Source organism: Cydia pomonella, chromosome 9 (assembly GCF_033807575.1).
Source record: "Cydia pomonella isolate Wapato2018A chromosome 9, ilCydPomo1, whole genome shotgun sequence".
In the NCBI taxonomy this organism is placed as follows: Eukaryota; Metazoa; Arthropoda; class Insecta; order Lepidoptera; family Tortricidae; genus Cydia; species Cydia pomonella.
In genome coordinates, this window is record NC_084711.1 from 2,457,967 (window position 1) to 2,479,495 (window position 21,529).

Here is a 21,529-nt window from a genome sequence, read left to right on the forward strand (position 1 = left end):
AGCCCTATGTTGCTACCCGGGAGAATATTTAATACCCTGGACTGGGTCTGGGCCTAAACTTTTAACTGGATACCCGAAAGCACCCTTTACCTTTTTTAGTCCACTCAACTCTGCCAAGTAAAACTTTATCAATATTATAACAAAAAATACACTTATGAATTTTATTACCTGCACAAATTATGATAGTTACCATGAAAACACACATTACTATTCTATTATTTATTGATTATCAAAAAAAGAAGTACAAATACATACAGGTTACAATACTAAATTATTGATTACTAAATGTCATACCTAACTAAAAATCAGCAGGCGTACAGTAGATGCTGTTGTCATCGTGACAAAGCATAACATGTAATTTTTAGCCCCTAGTGATTGAAAGAGACACTAAACTTAATATCATGATCACGGGCAACTACGACCATGATTTACCATCCTAATGTATTTACCAAAAATCTTGGTTTAATAGGGACCGTGCGCGTTGGAGGGTCTGCCATCTTGTGGCTTGAATCGGAACCATAGACATGAACATGTACACGTCACGTGTTGTCTTGTGCATAGTAGGTTCTGCCATCTTGTGGGCTACATCGGAACAAAAAACATCACATTTACGCCTCGCGCCAAAAATCTGACGGCTCCTGTGCTGCCTCCTACAGTTCATGCACGCTCCCTATAGACAAATCGATCATTGCTGATGACAGATGTCCAAGCATCAAGGTGTTTATAAGTCTGAACATATTTCAAAGATAGAGAACAGAAGTGAGTCTGCTAAAGATACCATTAGAGTATGACGATGAACATGACATAAATGACGAAGTAAATATATACAATAAACTCTAATTATCTAATTGTAATAATAGAGCAACGCTTCTTTTAATCCAATGAGCAGAAGGCTTATCAGATGGCAAGAAAAACGCTAACACAAAATTAGACGAATGCCCAGTGGTTGCTAAAACCCCTTTTCTCTCCAAAGTTTTGTAAAGAGGGCACTTATACCGTGATCCCTCCTCAAACTTTGACTTTAATTTTGGGTACAGCCAAATCGCAGGCAAATTGTCATTTAATACTTTAGGGAATTGCTCGGCAATAGTGTTAGTTTTCCGGTCCCAGCGTCCGCCATCCATAAAAAGCCCTGCTACGTACACTCCTATTTTAGGAGAGTCCTGTTCAAAATCAACATTACGAACTTCGAAATCGAATACCAGTAAGTCTATTGGAATTTTCTTCGCTCTAGCATAGTTTTGCATTGATCCCGTAAGAAAAGCCTGAGTGAAAAAGAAACCAGAAAGCCAAAACGTCGTAGGCTTACCTTTATCATACCAGTTTTTCAACATCTTGAGTCTCTCTGTAAGATCTGTAACATAACTAGGTAGCGGTTTTAAGCTAGGATAGGAGATATTGCGCCAGTTTTCCGGTATTTTACCGAGCAGCATTGCAGTAGCTTGATCCTCTAGAGCTGGTGACATTACAATAAGGCCTTTTAGCGCTTTTTGTAAATCCAACAAAGAGACTTTGATTTCGTTTATCAGTTTGTTAAATCTTTGCATTTCCTGGACCAACACAGTGTTCATAGACTCGCTGTAATCGACTGGATATTTTTTCTGTGCCATCTCTATATCGAACATCTCGGGAAGCTTGGACAACACTTCTGAAGACATGTGGACTAATATTACTTCTGTATTTCGACCCTCTCCTCCGGTTCCTGTGCCCTCAACAAGCACTAAAGCTTCCGTCAGTTCCACGGATATAGAATAGTCTCGAGTGATTCCTGCATTAATGTTCAACCCGTAAACTTCTGGCGGAGGATTCACAGGAACTGTCTCTATGTGTTTCAAATAGTCCTGATATTCACATCTCCGGGGCAAAGCATACTGAGGGCCAATATCACAAAAAGTATGATTCGGATCGCTTACCACACCAGAATTTATATAGTCATCTAAAAGTGTATTTATTAGACGTCTATCCCAATCATCAGTGACGCGACCCCCATAGTTACATTCTCCAGTCAAATATTTTATTGCCACGTACTGAATTTCATCATACTGATTCAAAAACATTTGTAACTGCATAACGGATATTTGGAAATCAGAGTCATTGAAACCATATTGAATATTCCATCCTAACGGTCCAAACTTTTTTCTCTCCTGTACTACCGCATGGAAGAAACTTATCCCGTATAAAAGTTTACTGAAAGTTCTGTCTTTTCCTTGGCAGCCTTCAAAAAACTGAGGTTCTTTCAATGGTTCTGAATTATAAGATCGGTTCAGGTTGTGTTGGAGTCCAGTTGGGGGTTCGTTAGTCACTTTCACACCGACTTGTAGAATAGATTGAGGGAATTTGTCAGACGGGTAACTTGTCAGCCAGAGTCTAAAGCTTAAATCTGTGTTAGTCAAGTCAAAATTTTCAACTATATCTTCAAGTGCCGGAAGCCAGGATGTAGCTAAGTGACAGTTCTGTAAGCACACCCAACCACCTTCCGATTGAGCCTTTTCTATCATTGCCGTTGCAATTGGTCCCTGACCTTGACCCAACGATATCGAATTAAACCGATTTGTATATCCTGACTTCTCACAATATTTTATCAGAGCATCCATGGGATCCGAACTAGGAGATAAAATAAAGATTAGTGGAGTAAAAAAGTTTGAGTCCCCGTATGATTTTGCTATATCAAAAGGAGGAGGTGTAACATACTTGGGCCCCAATTGTTTCTCCACAAATTCAGAAATGGCAACGGTTAATTTATCAGGTCGTAAAACTCTGATTATCAACAATTTTTGAAAGTCAGTTAACGCCTGGTTCCATTCGTCTGGCAAAGGCTTATTCTGTGGGTGCATGTCGTCATAAACAGTTTTCCATGAAGTTATAGAGCTCACTATATGGTCTCTAATTCCACGGTAGGATGGTAAGTCATCAATTCGACATATCTCGTCCCAGGCTTTATCTGTAAGCCATTGAACAGGCTTCTTCAATAGATTCTCAACGGCAATTCCTCCAGTTATTAAAAAGATATATTCGTCATGATCAATATCACCTCTAGATAACATCAATTTTGAGCACATTATAAATGAAAACATGAGTTTATCTTTATCGAATAATGAGCGACAAACATTTTTGTACAAATTATAAGTAAAAGTATCTTTTAGAAAATTTAATCTCCTTTCTAAAACTTTAGATTTATTAGCCCGCTCGATTGATGAAATGTAAAGACCAATATACCAAGTTAATGAATATTGATACATGGGGTCTACGTTCGGCAGTTCTGTGACACAATAATACAACACGGCTGAATGTGAAGCAATAGGTTTATAACCAAGCCGAAACTTTTCAATCGCACGTTCAGTTTCAACACTTGCTTCTTGTTTTTTCATAATATCGATGGCCAATAATTTTGATGAATCCAAAACTTCAATTGCCGTTTCATCTTCTAAAATATCGCCTTTTGATTCCTGCAAAGTGCGTAAAATGTCATCCTCCACTTGCTTTAAAGCATTTTTATTAGCTGCACCTTGAACTATAAGTTTTTCGCGTTTGTCTTGCAAATCAGGACGTTCTTTAGCTACGACTATTCCAAGTAATTGATCCTCCAAACCGTCTTTAGTCAAAGCAAAATTAATTAAAGTAACTTTATTAAAAACATCAGGCAAATAATGAGGGTTCCTTAGCTTTGTAGTCATGTATAACCTGAAATTGGGATGATATTCTATGACATTGTCACCTAATGAGATAAACTCTTGGCCACCTTGTTTATACGTCTGTTTCAATAATATCGGATCTAAAGGTGCCTCTATGTCTTCTAATATACAATCAAATAAAACAGGTTTGCCGTATTCTAAAGATGTTTCTATAACTTTCATGTAATTATCATCAGTGAATTTTAATACTTGGAGGTCATTTGATTTTTCCATATTTTTAATCCATTTATTCGCTTGCCCTTGAGGATCTACTAGTAAAGACCATCGTAGAGAATTGTCTAAAATGATACCATTGTCAATGGAGAATGCATCTCTAGGTAAACCTGCAATGCACCAATTTTGTATTTTGATACTAGAACCTAAAACGTTTTTCAGGACATAAACATCCGAATGCGGCATTCCTAATTGGATTATTAGTTGGAACCATTTTTCAGTCATTTCTGTCCTCACTGGTAAGGTGTAAGGCGCTAAGTAGGCAATTATTCCGCAAGAAACCAATATGTCTCCCGCTAAATTGTCAAACAATAATTGTAAATTTTCTGCAGCTGTCGTCCAACGCACTTTTTCTCCTCCTAAACCACCTAGCAATTTTTCTGCTCTACAAAGTTTATCTATACATAATTGCACTTCGTCTTCCAGAGCTTTCTTTTGAATATTGGCTTCTGTTAATGAGTCATGTAATTCCGCTAGCTTAGCTTCTAAACGGGCAACTGTCGCTTTTTTCTCTTCTAATATAGCCATGGTTTCCGCAAACTCTTTTTCAGCTGCATTTAATTTAGCTTTCTTTGGGGCTACCACTTTAGCAACAGCATCATACATGTCCATAGCAATTATCCATTTGCACAAACCTTCAGCGGCCGTAGATGCTTTAGCAATAATATGGGGCTTAAAGTCTTTATTAGAAAGATAATCTTTTCTAATTTTTTTCATGGTCTCAATGGGTATATTATCCTTATCGTAGTTTTTCAGAGACTCTAAAAAGCTCATATCGCCTAATATCCTCTTACTCGGCCCCCAGTAATCCAGTATTTTTTTGCCAGGATTGTCAGGATCTGGAATTTTGTCAGGAGGTATACCTTTCATGACGCAAACTGCAGCCATGACCAACTTGACAGTGGCTGGGGGGTTCTTCATTGATTTAACAATAGTAATATCAGCAGGTTTAAGGGTATTTAAAGCCGCAATAGCATCCTCTAATATTGGTAAAGCAAGAGCTAAATCAGCCTCACAATCTTTCTTCAGTTCTTGCGCAGCTGCTGCTTGTACGTTAGCAACTTTTTGATCAGCTCTTACTTGTGCAGCAGCTTTGTCAGCACTCTGAGTTTCTGTTTCTATTTCTTCCATCATTTTGGCTGATTTTTCGGCCATGATAATGAGTCGAGGTTTCAGTTCATTCAAATCACTCTGCATGGTTCCGACAGCATCAGCTGCTTGGCTAAGTTTATCCAAACCATTCATATATCTGAGCTTCGCTGCCTTCAGCTCTCTTTGTTTTTTATTCGTCAACGTCGTGAAGGACTTGATCAAATCTAAGTAAGAGGCAGATGTTATGTACGTTTTTCTGCCATACTGGCTATAAAATTCTTTTGATATATGTCGTGCATCAACATGAAATTGCTTACAAACTATAACTGCAGCAGATTTTGCTTGATCAGGCACATTTACTTTTCCCATATAATGATGAGCTACCATAGTCAACGCGTCTTCAGGCCAACTGTCGTACCAATCTATAGTGCAACAGTTTACCAGTGATGGATAATGTCTCAATCGAGTTCGAAAAGCATTACCAATCGGACTAAAGCACAATACACAATGTAGTTTAGTTTTGCATCTTGCAACAAAGAAAGCCATAATTTTCAGAGGGCTGATGTCTAAGTTACGATTTCCTCCTTGAGCTGCTAGACGTACTAGCTCAAGTATTTCTTGTTTTTCATCTAGGCCGTATAGATTAGGTACTTCGCCTGAATTTAGCAGACTATCTAAGTTTTGAATGAACACTTCTTCAGTTATTTGATTATCAGTGAACAAAAATGTTGTTTCTTTATTGAGACCGCCTGATTCACGAAGGACTAACTTTATGTCACCATGCCAATCTTTAACATTATACGATTTAGTAATCTCGGGTTGGTGAACATTTTGACCTAATATCGTACAAGCTAGCCGTGTTAATGACTGGCGACCTGAACCGCCTACCCCTACTAATAAAGCGTTTCCAGAAGGCATCGATAAGAGACGACAAATTCTTGACAAATGTTCTAATGCATAATCGAATAAAACTATATCCATTTTTGCTTTGTGCATAGAATTATACTCGTTCAACATTGCATCTGCAACAATCAGAAAAGCTTCTTTTGAAGGCAGTTCATCGTAACGCCTTTCACCTTCAACACTATCCGTATCCAAATAGCAACCAAACATCATAGCTTTGATATTTTCTTCTGTTACTTGACCTTCTTCATTTGCGTATGTATCCAATGCAGTTTCAAATACATCCTTCATACAATCACGAGTAGACATTTTCAGAATTTCGTAAAACCAAGAACGGTCAGCCTCGTCTACAAGTCTATCATAAAATACACGCATAATCTCATGCACCCAAAGTCTCGTGAATGTCTTCTTACTCTCAGCCGATTCTTTTCTTAACAACGTACATCCTTGTATGACTCTAGATAAGTCTCTAAGATTGAAGACGTAATGCGATTTGGCAGGAGTAGGCCGCAATCCCTCACTAGCTTTATCGTAAATATCCATTGTAGCTGCTATTATATTTACAATTACAGGCTGTGTGTCTTGACCGAATCCATTTTTTCTCCAACCAAGTTGGAGTAGAGTAGTGAAAATTTTAGACATGCTTTCCTTAGAAAATTCGTTTATTGAATAAATATTGAAATGGCGCAGCATTCTTGGGTATATCAATTGCCGGCTGCCTCCAACCGGGCCGATAGCTCCATAAAAAAGTGTATCGAGTAGATACAGTTTTTTTGTGGTCTTTAAATTGTACCAATGTTTCTGATCGAAATAAAGTCTAAGCAATTCTATAGCCGCTTGTGCGCCGTACTCTTCTTTAGCGGGCATATTCATGTCATCTATAAATATAATTGCTTTTTTGCCTTTCGTGGGACCATATATATTATTTCTTCTTTTCACTAACTTAGATAAGACCAACTCTTGTGTTTGATTAGCTGAAGTAGTGGTGGTGAACGTTATAAATCCTGGGGTGTACTTCTCCATGTCGATTTTATTCATCAAAAAATTTTGGACATAAAAGCTTTTCCCGGTGCCCGTCGGCCCAATCAATAATAACGGTTGGGCAAATTTAGTATGCAGGTTTAGTAAAAACATGTATTTTTCAGTTTCAAGAGTTGGTATAACAGTTTGTAAAAGATTGATTTGTTCTTTCACCTGAGCGGCCTTAACAGCTTCAGACCACGTCTTCCAACAGCCTTTTCCCTTATAGACGTAATAATGATCAATGAGCATGCCCTCGGGAGGAATTGACACTTCGAATCGATCTAATTGGGATGGTATTCCTTTCTCGCCTTTGAAATAATCCTTCACAAGGTCATCAAACTTTTCACGGGAATCAATGTTTAATATTCCACCAACACCCCATACTAAAGCAGTGATGAAAGAGGCTTGAAGCCAGCATCTGGTATGTTTTGTATCTTCTTCGCCTTCGATAGCATTGTTCATCAGCATTTCAATGAGACGAAGTGTACTCATCAATAAATTGACTTCCCCTGCTGTAACCAACTGGCAACTGTTTTTCCGGACAAAGTAGATCATGGGCTCAAAGAGCCATTCGCACATATCGTAAATAAATTGTTCATTGTCTTCAAGCCAGTAGGGGTTAAGTGTTTTTATCCACGATTTATAAAATGGACGAAAACCTAGCGTAACTGACTCCATGTAAATCATGCCACATCTTGATACAGTGGCCGGCGAGGCTTGAGCGAGATCCATCACTTCGAATATCATTGACATTACATGTGTCATGGCCATTACTTCCCCGGAAGTTAGACATAGTTTTTTATTATCGTCTAGCACAGTGTTCATATTCTCTATCCATACAGCATCCACTGGGCCATCAAAAACTATCCATTTCCTGGTCGGAGTGTCATCTGAAGCGAAATCTCTGAACATCGTGGCGACAATGCCATCTGTCCATTCATAAGAAATTGGATCAAATGCTCCGTAAAGCTGTCCCATTGTTACAGCTTTTGGATTTATTACTTTATAGGTACATGCACAGCCTCCCGTTTGATTTTTTTCATGCATTAATGTAAGAGATTCGGAAAGAATTTTCAATGTCATAGACTTTCCTGAATAAGGATCTCCGACCAACATGAACCCATGCCGAACAATCATCATTTCATACGTTTGAATTACTTTAATCAAAAAGCACTCCATTGGTTGGAGATTATTTGATTCGCAAGTATCGTTACAAGCCTTTAACAAATTATCATAGTCTGGTTTTGGTAAAGTTATGTCAGGAAACAGGTCTGAGATTATGCCTTCAAACAATGGAACATCAAAAGACAAGAACTTCGGCAAATTTACGTCAGTGATCGACCTTAGCAGTAAAATGCTTTCCTTTTCGTTAGGAAAGCTTTTCTTTAATTTTCCCGCAGCAGATAAAACTGTTTTCACGGCCCTCATGCCATAATCATAATGGTTTTGGGAAGATAGTTGTTCGGAACAAAGTTTGTACGTAGTAACTATTTTTATTGACAAATTGCGTGCGTCATTAAACCCAAAGGAGTAAAGAGATATTTCCCCAATCATTGCATAATCTGGGACCATCATGGCTACAGTTCTAAATAAAACTTTCAGATTGTCCGGCAACTCGGACCTTCCAGCATAGCCTGGATTCATAGTAATGCAAACATAACAAGCCGGGTTTAAAGTCAATTTGGTTCCTTCAAATACAAAAGTTTCTAAATTTGCTCTCACAGCTTGGATGATACATAAAATTTGTTGAGCTATTACGGATAATACTTCCACTTCTATACGATTAAACTCATCAAAACATGCCCACGCACCACACGAGGCTAGACCTTTAAAGAACTTTCCCATAGCTTTGTAATCTAAGCCATCAGAACAATTGAACACGACGCATTGAACCGCTAAAGCCTTAGCCAAATCTTTTGTCGTTTCTGTTTTGCCGGTACCTGCAGGTCCTTCAGGAGCACCATTTAAATGTAGATAATAAGCTCCTATTAGGGTACGATAGCACCTATCCGTCAGAGGAGTTATTACTAGTCTGTCAGAATTTCCCAAATATTCGTAAGCATAATTAACTACTGCATTAATAATCCTTACGAAAACTCTTTCCTCTTCCCAGTAGTAACGTAACTGTGCCATCCATTGGAAATCAGTAACCTCCGTAACTTTTTTAGAAATGAGCTCAATTATTACGTCCTTTGCGTGGACGTCTATAACTATAAGGGCTTTTACAGTAATACTGTTCAGCTTTGTTAAGTCACTTCGACGTATTATAGCGACCGTTTCATTGAGTTGATTTGTCAAACGTTCATGAAACGTTTCAAGCACAGTTAGTTTGTGAGTATCAAGCGCTTCGTGAACATCCACAGCCCAGTAAATCTGTGATATAGATAATACAACCATTCCTTCCCACGACAAAACCCATTCGGTACGTCCTACATTTGGATATTCGTCATAAGATAATTCCGTTTCCATTTTGACAGCTTTGACCATTTGTTCTTCTACCTGGACAAGCCATTTTTCTACAGATCCACATGTAGCTTGCACATTTATGTTTTCGAGAAACTCTACTTGTTCCCCCTCCATTGATATCATAGCTGAAATATTGTAATCTGGGTTGAATACTAATCTATTTATTCCTTCAAAGCATTTTTTCAAATGTGGTTGCACTTTAAGCGGATTTTTAGTTTCTGATAATATTTCCAACATTTCATCATTAGATAAAAAGAAGAATCTTGGAAAATAAAGTCTCTTCTTTTCTAAGTAGTTATTTACCCCGTCATTGATTTTCTCTAAAAGTCCAGAAGCAATTTGAAATACTTCTAGTACTCCAAGTCCTCCGGCGATTTCAGTGACATGAGGGTCGGTGGCAACCATCGCCATGTATCGACGATATATAGTGTTGACTTCACCGAACATAACCCCTTCCTCTGGCATTTGTGCCACAATATCCTTCGAGGAAAAAATGGGCAGCAAGTATAACCATTGACTTTGAACCTTTCCCCATTCTTCTATAGTTGCGTTTATTCTTACTATTTTGTCGTACCACTCTTTTACTTGGGTTTCAAATGGTCTAACAAAGGCGGAACCTCGCATAGCTATTGTTTTAACAATATGTTCATCTAAAACACATTGAATATCGTCTAGTCCAGATAATATATGTATCCCAGTATCTTTATACTCACTAGTTTTGAAACATATATCGTCCCATTCAGCTATCATCTTATTTAGATTAGTTACTAGGGCCAATTCCTTTGTTGCAGCTATGCTTATTATTTCGTATTGGTCGAGGTCGTCCCAGAGATTAAAATTGATTATTTTCCTTAAAGTGGTGCCAGCATTAGGGGTCAAGTCGAATTTAGCAATTGTAGACATTTCATCCCAATGTCTTTGCATCAAAGCTTTATTGCACATGATATGCGCCATTTGTACGTTTGGTCGCCATTCCTTAATCTCAGCTATTGCCTGGGCACAAAGTTTCATAGGAGCCGGAAGATTATTCACATCTGGATCATCGACTAATCCCTGAAATCGTCTTTCATTTCCCTCGGTTATCTGTTGCTTGATTTTATTTTTGTACTCTTTTGACAATTTTAAAAATTCTTTATAGTAAAGGTCGTGATCTTGTTCTATTGCTTGGTGATCTAAATATTCGAATGTACCATCCATCCAGGTATAGTAGCTACGTTTCCATCTATGAACTAAATGAACTAGATTATAGAATGGTAATATAAAGTCTTTCACTTCTTCCAAATCAGCAAAAGTGGTAATTGGGAATTTAAACGTTTTCTCTTCATTGTTTATCCATGACACTACTTTATCACAGTCACTCAAGCGGTAAGCAAACTTACGCAAATAGTCAAGATATTCTAAGGTGTGGTTGACATCGTCCATGTTGTCGAGGACTTCTAAATAAGGGATCATTTTCAAGACTTCATCATTAAGGTAAGTTATTTTATTCATCAGATTATCTTCCATTTCCATTTTAGTTGCTTCAAAGTCCGCTGCGTTTTTCTCGAATATTGGCTTGATATCGCTTAACCAGTTCACACATCGTGTATTAGATTCCACGTGTTCAGCGGTAAGATATGTCATTTCTAACAGGTTAGAAACGATACTTATTTGTCTTGATATCCTTTCTTTTAGGGCTTCAACCAACACTGTTTTAGCATGAGTAATATAAACTCCTTGTTCAATTAAGTCTGCTGCATTTTCTGGTTGTTTCAATGCTTTATCTTTGATTACTTCGAATTCGTTACAAATATTTCGATTTTCATCACTATGCGCTTTCACTATTCCTGCTATAATGTCGTTAATAAATTCCAAAGCTTTATTTTTTAATCCAGTTATCATTTTTAACTGACTGACAACTGCGCAATTAAAATACGCATTTTCTACAACTGCAGTTATATCAGAATCTACACTTTGGAAGTACAGTATCTTATCTCGAAACTCTTCAAATTCTTCAGCATTATCTATAAATTGTAAAAGCTCTGATTTTGCTGTTGGTCCATATAGCATACTGTATTCTAGACGAAGTATATCTAAATACCGAATGAGTGGATTAAACACAATATCTAAATGTTTTTTAAGCCTCATATGTCCATCTTTATTTAACCACTCGTTATATTGCACCGGTAGAGCATCAAAGTCATAAGGTAAATTAAGATATTGCTCTATTGGCATCAATCTTTGAGCTATTGAGGATATGGCATTAACTATTTCATGATAAGTTTCAAACACTGTTTCTAGAGATTCTTCATAAACAAATTCTCCGTTAAAATCTAAAATCAAGTTTATTATTGGAATGGAATCTTTATCTTTCACCGCATCAATGATTGCCTCAATAGATCTGCGCATCAGTTCCTGTATTTGCATAGATATCATTTTGGTCGCACAACGCACGAACTGTGGGATCCTTTTAGGGTGCATGCCTTTTAAACATCTCGGATTCTTTAGCCACTGAACGAGTATACCATACCAAGTACTGGACACTAAATGGTCTACCCGCCTGATTTCGTCCATAAGCTTTGTTCTAAATACAACCAAATCTATCGGTCCTTTGGCTCGATATTTCGCCATATTAATAATCTCCGTCGGAAACGTTTTTTCAGACGATTCAAGAACAAGCCTTATAAACGGATGCATAATTAAGGCACCGTCTTCAAGTTTTTTTCGGAACTTGAGCATTTTCGCGTAGTTTTCTGTAATTCCCTTGAATTTAAAAAATGGTTCTTCATACCTCTTACGTGCGACTCCAGGCACATCTCTGATAATGGTCTTGACAGCTAAATCGTGAAGATGGAGGTTCCACTCGTCTTTGCTTTCGTTGAGGAGTTCCTCTGTGAGGGTTGGGAAGGCGTTGCGTAGTTTGGAAGGTACAAGGGCGGTGATCTTTTTCTCCCAGGATCTGAGCATGGGCGGCGGCTGGACGTTTTCGGCGCTCTTCTTCAGCGTGGCGATAAGCTGCTCTTGTTCTGCTTGGTCGTAATCCAGCAACTGCGCTAGCGGCGGCGGTGGGCGGGCGATCTTCACTTTAGTCTTCGATGCGCTCTCCTCAACGGCTTGACGGAAATAAGCTCTTTTTTCCTGTAAAGAGATATGTTAAGACGGACAATATTCATGTACTACCTACTATTTTAAAAAAATCGTGTAAATAAGTGCAGAGCCAATGCCCTTATTTTCTAGACTTAAATCGACCGGGATATACACCGTGACTATCTTTTATATTTTTACCATTTATATTCCGGTCGATTTAAGTCTAGTGAAACTAACCGTGAATAATTCAAAACTGCCCTCATTTTCTTTCCAGTCGATTTTTTGATCTGTGACAATGACCGGAAATTTACTATCTTAAACTATTTTGATTCGTGATTTGTTTCGGTTACTTACGTGTCTATGCTAATATAAGACCTATCCTACCACAGAATAACCTATCGTTCGATTAAGGCCCAGTAGGTTCGTGTTCTTCTCTCACTCTCAATGAGCGTAAGCGTGAGCGAGATGAATGTGTGTGCCCGGGACCGCGGATGTCATGTTTTTTTTTTGTGTTTTAATAATTAAAAAGTAATCGCTAAGTTTTAGAAATAATATTAATATTTTAAGTTTTTGTGCAAAATTGTACTTCATTTGTTGTTTATTTTTATTTTATTTGTTTGACAGTTAGAATTTATTCTAGAAACATTCTAGACTAGTATTTTTATACAATTGTTTTTTTTTATGTTTGACGATATTTTGTGAAATTCTTAGTATTAAATTTGATCTGTGTTTAATAATTGAATATATAGTATTATGGAATAATATTTACATCAATGAATTGCTCTGGTAATTAGCCTAAGACAATTGTGTAATACTTTCTTACTATTAATAAGTGCTTGTTGCTAGGCCTACATAAATAAAGTATATTTGAACTTGAACTAAATTTTATTATAATAAGTGCATTTTAGTCATATGTTCGTGGCTTTTTCTATCGAGCGAAAGTAAAAAAAACAGGATTTAAATCCTGAGAAAGTCCCTAAAGAAAGGCCTAGAGAATGCAAATTAAATTTTTGGCAAGCGTATTGTGATGTAAAAAAGCTCTGCGACTTTTCAATAACTCCGTTCTCTGAGCCTACTGCACCTAAAAAACCCTAAAGCGAAAGCCACGAAGCATACATTCACAGACGTGGTACATTTGACTTCTTGTTAGAAATGTTTAATGATATAGGCACGGAACTACATCGTATATAATATATATATATACCTATATACATACTTTAGCCCTTTTGTAAGGCGGTGTTGGCGTAAAAGGCAAATTTTCCATAATTCGAACATTTGGAATAGGCGGCATTTTCGGTATTCGACAACCATTTTTCGTTTGTAAAAGTTTTCTCAATTCATACTCTTCCATTATTATAAAGCCCTCGACTTTACGTCTATACTCAATTGAAACTTTATACAAAACAACTATAATATTCCATTATAATAATTTAAAAAATAAAAATCAATTTATAAAATAAGGGATACAAGTTAAATTGTCAAGGTGTTTGATTGAAGTTAAACATGTAAATAAATCCATGACAACGCCTTAGCCACGGTTGTTTTGTAAATATTTGAGTCCCCAAGCAACGCGTGTTGTTAATAATGTTTACGTAGCATTAGAGCTGTGTAAGTCGATTACGATACATTTAAGAATTTTCTATTTTTTATTCTGCATTTAATTATGTGGTAATTTGCCGTATTAACAGGAATGACGCGAAATTAATTCCAATTGGAATTGGTATGAAAATGGGTATATGGGTGAATAGGTGAACGGGTGTTTGAGTGAATGGGCGTTTGGGAGAATGGATGAATGATATACAATGAGTGTACGGGTTAATGATTATTTGGGGATTGGGTGTATATTTGTATGGTTGTATGTTTTCAGTTTTTCCTGACCTATGTTCATACTGCTGAGGTGAAAAGTTGTAGGTATGTGCCACACGAGACCAAAGTTTTTCACACTTCGTACGTTAACAGTCCCTCTTTACGCTCAAGATTCTAAATTAGATCTAGGGATGTCCATGCGTTTGGTGATGAGATCCTTATGAGTACATTTTATCTTTAAGGGCGATCATCGAAAGTGGCCCAGCGAGCAAAAAGCCTGAGGGTGTGAAGAAGTTGATCTTCTGCTCAGGCAAGGTGGCCATCACCATCGACGAGCTGCGCAAGGAGAAGAAAATGGAAGACCAGATCGCCATGTGCCGTATAGAGCAGATCTATCCGTTCCCCTACGATATTGTGCTCAAGGTACAGATATTGTTGAGATGGCCTCGTCATGCCAGTATTTTCTATTAATTTATTTTTAAATACCAAAAATAAACATTTAATCTTAAGACCTCGAATCCTGTCCTTGCAAGACTGCATGTAGTTCCATGCCGTGTAGTGAATGAGTCGCGCGCACACTAGACTTGCTGTAGTGTGCTGCGCGCTTTATGCGAGCGTTACATGAGTTGCGCAGGTTGTGCATGCATTGATAGATTTTGACGCACCTTTTAACACTCGTCACGGCATAGTATAATTTTTCCCTCATAATTTCTTTAGGAGTACTGCCGCTACCAGAAGGCGCGCATCTGTTTCTGTCAAGAGGAGCACAAGAACCAAGGCCCGTGGATTTTCATCAAGCCTCGGCTAGAGAATCTTCTAGGGAAGAAAGTGGAGTAAGTAGCGACCTTCGAATCCCTTGAAAACTCAAAAATGTGGACACGGCCCCTTGTATTTGATTTAAATAATAAACAGCAGCAATGATAGCAGGTAAATACAGTCAGCTGCAGAAATAGTTGACGCCCCTGCAAACAAAATTCTATGCATGGGGGTCAGTTATCTCTGTAGCTGACTGTATACCTGCTATCATTCGACGATGGTTGGGCATCTTAGAACCTTTCTTTTCATTGCACACCTAACCAGTTAGCCACATTGAAGCAAAAGCCACCAAGGCCTATAAATCTATCACATCGCATTCTACCGCATAAGTCCCCCTGTTTGCCATACTTATCCAAATATTCGTATTGCGCTGCCCCGTTTGCTGACCACAAGCGTGTAAGTATGAGCCCAAACCCAGTTACGATGGAATCCGTTTATTATGACTGCTTATATTGACCAACCGCTTACTATGACTGTGCGAAGTTTGGTTTTCATATATAAATATTTGTAATAAAGTCGGATAAGATGACTTCGCTTATAGTGACGAATCGTTCACTATGACTAGTCCTATTTTCATGAAATTATGCCCGTATGTGTCACTTCCCTTCGATTACATTATTTATTTCTTTATTTAATCTTTATTGCAGAAAAAACCTTACAGTACAAAAGGCGGACTTAATGCCACGAGGCATTCTCTACCAGTCAACCTTAAAGCTAAGCAGAGACTATTATATGCGGATTCTAGTGTAATATCAGTCATATCACAAAATAAATGAATGGCGATATCTTTGCCTAAATACCTACAATGGCCAACTGTTTAGAGGTAATACAATTACAGTTTCCTTTTCCAGGATAATTTCCCGGCCATCGAGCGCTGCGTCAGCGACGGGCATCAAGTGGATACATGCGAAGGAGCTAAAGGAACTTAAAGAGAAAATTATTGGGTAGCAACATTTCATGCATTTGCAAAGTGGAATTTTTAATGTTTCGTTTAATAAATTAATTCAGCTGCTGTGTCCATATTTATTACATTTTTTTTCTGTTGGCTATGTTGGTGGTGGGGAAAATACAAGCGACACCAACGCACGACATGGTGGAAATATGAACGTTTATGGGTAGTTTGAGAGACGACATCTTCATACTATTTGGCAGCTGCCAACTGTCAAATAAGTAATGTGTGCCACACCCACTAGAGCGGCGCTAGTCATGCACGGAGCGATTATATATCATAACCCAAGTAGCAATCTTTCGTCATAATAGAGTCTGTTGCGACGTAGTTGACGTCATTTTATGACGTCGAGTGGTCCGCCCGAAAAGTACCTCAATCTTTCATAGCCTCTGGACGTCACAAATCGACGGAAAAAGTACGACACTTCAAGACGTCAAAAGAACCTATACTCATTTATTTATAATATTCTTAAAATATTACATGTCAACATCAGAAAATGTCATATTGCCTTTAATATGATCAATTACAGTTCATACAAATTCAATTATAGAACTAAACTATAAAACTTAAAACCTAAATCTAAAAATAAATAATACTAAACTTAAAATAAAATACTAAAAAATATCCCCCTGCGGCATGGTGCCGTAGATGCTGGCAGCATTTCCTTGCTGTATTGCAAGACTAATTCTTTGAGCGAGGAAGCTGCCGGCTCTGCGGTCGCCGGTGACCTCTGCTAACCTTTTTGAAAGTTTCTTAATGAGCTTAAGGGCACTTGGACCCCACGGGCCAAGGGTCTGGACGCCAAAAGGTATGAAATTGTATTCGGCGCCGCGAACCCTATATTTGGTCATTTTTAATTTTTCAGCCGCTTCTGCCGCCGCGTCGACCTTAGCAGATGTGACCTTAGGGTGTCTACACAAGTGGCGTTCTTAAACAACCTTAGATCAAACATCATAATGACGTACTATTACAGTTATATCGCGACGTCATTAAAGTCATATTATGAGGTCTTAAGACGAAATTCCTCCAATTGATAGTAATTGGACGTTACTGACGTCATTTTATGACATCGGGTGGTCTCGATAAGTACTTCAATTTGTCATAGCCTCAGGACGTCATAATTCAACGGAAAAAGTACGACAATTTAAGACGTTAAAAGAACCACAGGTCGTTATAATGACGATGTCATATTGACGTCCTGTTGCAGTCAACAATAACATCGCGACGTTATTAAAGCTGGGTTTCAATAAGTTGGTAATCATTCTTCGAACATCTCCCGAAAGAAAGTACACAGAGCAGCGGATACTTCGCTTAAAATAACCGTGTCGCTTATCGAATATATCAAATTTATAAAACAAAAACCTAACTTAAAACTTTACTATTCTATGAAAGACAAACGCTTTAGTTTCTTCCAAAGAGCATATAATCACTACGTTTTAGTTTCTTCTATGGAGTTTTTTTTTTTTTTTTTTTTTTTTTTTTATGGCATCGCGCTCCTGGCGCATTCAGCCAAACGAGTAAAACGGGGAAACGGAATTAAAGGATTACATTATAACGGATATGTCGGAATTTGGACAAGGATCAGGGAATGGTAATATATTATAATTTTATATTATGACGTGAAAGGAATGAATACAATGATTTAAATATATATGGAGAAGAATTATTAATATACAGGAGTGTTCTAATAGATGTGGGAAACGGAACTTTTAAATCTGACAGCTGTCTTAATAATATAGAACGGTCATACAGGTTACAATTACCTGAAAAGAATATATGATTAAGATCAGCGGGATCAGCTCCACAAATACATGCGGAACTGGCCACGCGATTTTGTAGTTTCAGGTGTTCCGGTGTACATACGTGACCCAATCTCATTCGAATTAACATACTGGTTGCAGGCTTTGGCAAAGAGATTTTTGCAAACCAAGGTTTGGCAGGAATTGATCTTTGTATGCTCCGATAATGTAACGCAGTGGCACCCGCACCAGATGCCCATAATTTTGTCCATTCCTTTCTTAGGTATATTTTAGGCAGTGCCAACAGGTCTTCAACAACATTCTTAAATGGAAACATGTCTCCAGAACTAATGGCATCTCGAGCTAAGTCATCCACCCTTTCATTACCTTTAATCCCTCTGTGTCCAGGGATCCAGGCAATGGAAACCGAGTAACCTTTAAGATGACATTTTTGAAGTAGACTACGGATTTGATAAATAATTGGGTTATTAGATTTAGATTTGAAAGGAAATTTAGATATTGATTGAAGAGAACTTAAAGAGTCTGAAAAAATGACTGTTTTTTTAAGATGCATTATGATGATAAACTCTAATGCTTTAAGGATTCCAAAGCACTCACCACTATACACAGAGGATTCTGGAGGCAATTTTATCTTTTGGTAAATATTAGATTGAATGTGAAGCACACCAATACCGACACAACCATTGGTGGACATCTTAGAAGCATCTGTATACATATGGTTAGCACCCTGACAATCAGTATCAATAAAACTCAGAAATTGTTGATTTTGATCTATATCATTCTTTGATATACCTATATCCAGGAGAACTGGTGGAACTAGTATAAGAGACTCATATTCATGCTGAAAAATGGGAAGTGATGAAGAGCTAACAGTGGGAGCTGAAATAGATTTAAGTTTTTGAAAACTTTTGATTAAGCAAGGAGGGCTCTTGTGTTTCCAATAGTTGGATGTACTTATTTGAAGTAGAAGGTTAGACAAGATAATCCAGAGTTGGTGATTAGAGAATTGGGAGCAACGGAAAATAAATCTATCACAAAGATATTGGCGTCGTAAATGGAGCGGAGGCTCACAACACTCAACTTGCATAGCATTGATAGGGCTTGATTTCATGGCACCACAAATTATTCTCAAGGCTTTAGATTGAATATGATCTAGTTTTTGGAAGCCAACGACATATCCAGGCTCTAACAAAAATGTCCCATAATCTAAAATGCTTCTTATTAAGGCATTGTACATTAGTTTCATACAAAAAGGATGGGAACCCCACCAAACTCCAGAAACACACCTAAGGATATTAATATTTTTTTCACATTTAGAAACTATGTACTCACAATGTGGGAGGCCTGTTAATTTACTATCTAAAATGACACCAAGGAATTTAGTTTTATCTTTTACTGAAATGGAGTAGTTATCAAATTGCACATTGATTGGAGGAGGAAATAGTTTTCTAGTAAATAAAACTACAACACTTTTAGGAACAGAAAGTTCTAAACCATTAGAATCTAACCATGACCTCAAGAAACATAAGGAACAAGTGACTGATCTACTAGCCTGTTCAGGAGAAAGATTTGATGAATAAAGTAATAAATCATCGGCATACTGTAAGACCCTAACAGTACCATTTAGAGATGACTCTAAATCAGATGTATAGATATTGTATAATAATGGACTTAATACAGACCCTTGTGGTAGTCCTCTCCACACTAAACGAGAAATTCTATTGTTGTCATTTATAAGACTGATGGACCGTTCAGATAAAAGGTTTATTACAAAATGACTTAACATTTGTGGAATGCCTAACTTGAAAAGCTTTTCCTGTAACACTGAAACTAATACATTATCATAAGCAGCACTTATATCCAGAAAAGCAGCTACTACTGACTCATTTTTAGAAAATGCCAGTCGTATATCTGCAATTAATATTGACAAACTATCATAAGTAGATCTACCTTTTCGGAATCCAAACTGACTATGAGATAATAAATGGTTCTTTTCAACAAAAAATTCTAGCCTGTTTTTAATTAAGTGTTCAGCTACTTTTGCAAATACTGAGGAAAGGGCAATAGGGCGATAGGAAGAAACATCTGATGCTGGTTTATTGGGTTTTAAAATAGGAATAACTATCTGGGATCTCCATGAATCTGGGACTATACCGGACTGGATAACCGAATTTATTATGCTCAGATAATAAGTAAGTATGCCATCACTGGCATTTACTAAAAATGAGTAAGGCACACCATCTTCACCAGGAGCACTATCTTTTAAATTGCTTAAAACACCTTTTAGTTCCTCCATTTTAAAAGGGCAATTAAAAGTGGAGTCTAAGGAAGGATCATATAAAAAGGTTGCAGGTTGGAACACAAACTCTTCAGGAACAGATGAAGGTGCTAGTCTGTCTATAAATTGTTGTGCAAGATTAGGAGGCAGTGTACGCCTTGAGGGTTCATTGAATGCATGTCTGAACCTTTTGATGTTGTTCCAAACTATGGAAGGTTTTACATTAGGATTGAGAGACGCACAGAATCGTCTCCAACCTTCATATTTCTTCCTACGTAACAATTTTTTAGTATCACGTGCGACCTGCATGTAAGACTCAAAGTTTTCAGTAGTCATAAAATGACGATAAAGTTTTTCAGCCTCCTTTCGTTGTTTAATGGCTTGGGAACAATCCTGATCCCACCAAGGAGGAGAGGGGATTTTATTAATTACAGTATTTTTTACAGGAAATACATCATCAGCTGCTTCTGTGATCACCCGGGCCAAAGCAACCGAGCAACCAACTACGTCAGTATCATCTAAACTAGGCAAAAACAATAATTTCTTCTCTACACAGCATTTAAAGTTTTTCCAGTCAGCATTACATAGATTGTATTTAAGCCTAGGGCTAGGTTTCGGAGATGGTCGTGTAGATGAAGGAAATGAGACTATAATTGGAAAATGATCACTACCAAATGTAGAATCTAGAGTTTGCCAGGTGAAAGAAGATGCCAGTTCAGCAGAGCAAATGGATAGATCAACAGCGCTGGGTGATTCTGTAGGCGCTGTACGGCGAGTTGGAGAGCCAGTATTTAGGACACAAAGATTGTGATCATCTAAGATTTTTAAAACACGATGTCCATTATAGTTGGATACTGAACTGCCCCAAAACTGATGGTGTGAATTGAAATCTCCTAGAATCAACAAGGGCCTAGGTAGAGAGGAAATTATTTGTTCTAATTCATTAAAAATAGAAGATGATTGATGAGGAATATATACAGAGAGGATGCAGATGTTATTTACAATGGCAGCAATAATTGAAAAATCATCACTATGAGATGGGAGATGAAGAGATGAAAATGATTCAGAATTCCTGACGAGTAAAGCTACTCCACCCCACCCGTCAGGACGGTCCTCTCTGAGGCATGAATAGCCAGTAGCTCTTAGAAGAGCTCCAGGCTTGAGCCATGTCTCAGATAGGGCAAAAACACAAGGTTTAAATTTATTTAGTAAATGAATGAAATCATGTTTTTTATTGATTATGCTTCTGCAATTCCATTGTATTATATTGTCCATTGTTTTTAATTGCAAATGTAAGAGAGTCAATCATAGGGGCAACGTGGGACGGTAAAGTAAGGTTTGGCATGGACAAAAGAGTTCTTAAGGCCTCAATAGACTCGGCGATTACTACTCGTTCTTCCTTTTCTGTTTCCTGACGTAGAGCACAACCGTTTGCAGGAGAAGGGATGGAGTATTCACTTATTAT

General features: G+C 37.6%; 2 protein-coding genes across 2 annotated transcripts in view; one reads left to right on the top strand and one right to left on the bottom strand.

Annotated features, from left to right (window-relative positions):
* LOC133521083 (2-oxoglutarate dehydrogenase complex component E1-like) overlaps positions 1–16,092 on the top strand; it is a 35,735-nt gene extending 19,643 nt beyond the window's left edge. The window contains exons 20-22 of the mRNA XM_061855831.1: positions 14,504–14,684; positions 14,979–15,094; positions 15,929–16,092. Coding sequence (XP_061711815.1) covers positions 14,504–14,684; positions 14,979–15,094; positions 15,929–16,025 — 394 coding nt within the window. The 3' untranslated portion in view covers positions 16,026–16,092. The remainder of the gene's footprint in view (positions 1–14,503; positions 14,685–14,978; positions 15,095–15,928) is intronic.
* LOC133521082 (dynein axonemal heavy chain 12-like) lies at positions 205–14,082 on the bottom strand. The gene is made up of 2 exons (XM_061855830.1): positions 13,672–14,082; positions 205–12,506 (listed from the first exon to the last, which is right to left on the bottom strand). The coding sequence occupies exons 1-2, from the start codon at positions 13,804–13,806 to the stop codon at positions 837–839; spliced, it is 11,805 nt and encodes a 3,934-aa protein (XP_061711814.1). The 5' UTR covers positions 13,807–14,082; the 3' UTR covers positions 205–836.
* Positions 16,093–21,529: the final 5,437 nt, after the last annotated feature.

What these genes read in the sequence shown, in the direction of transcription:
- LOC133521082 (XM_061855830.1), bottom strand. Translation starts at nt 13,806, where the DNA reads ATGGAAGAGTATGAATTGAGAAAACTTTTACAAACGAAAAATGGTTGT. An exon ending in CGCCTTACAAAAGGGCTAAA is followed by an intron (nt 12,507 to 13,671) that starts GTATGTATATAG and finishes ATCTCTTTACAG; the next exon opens with GAAAAAAGAGCTTATTTCCG.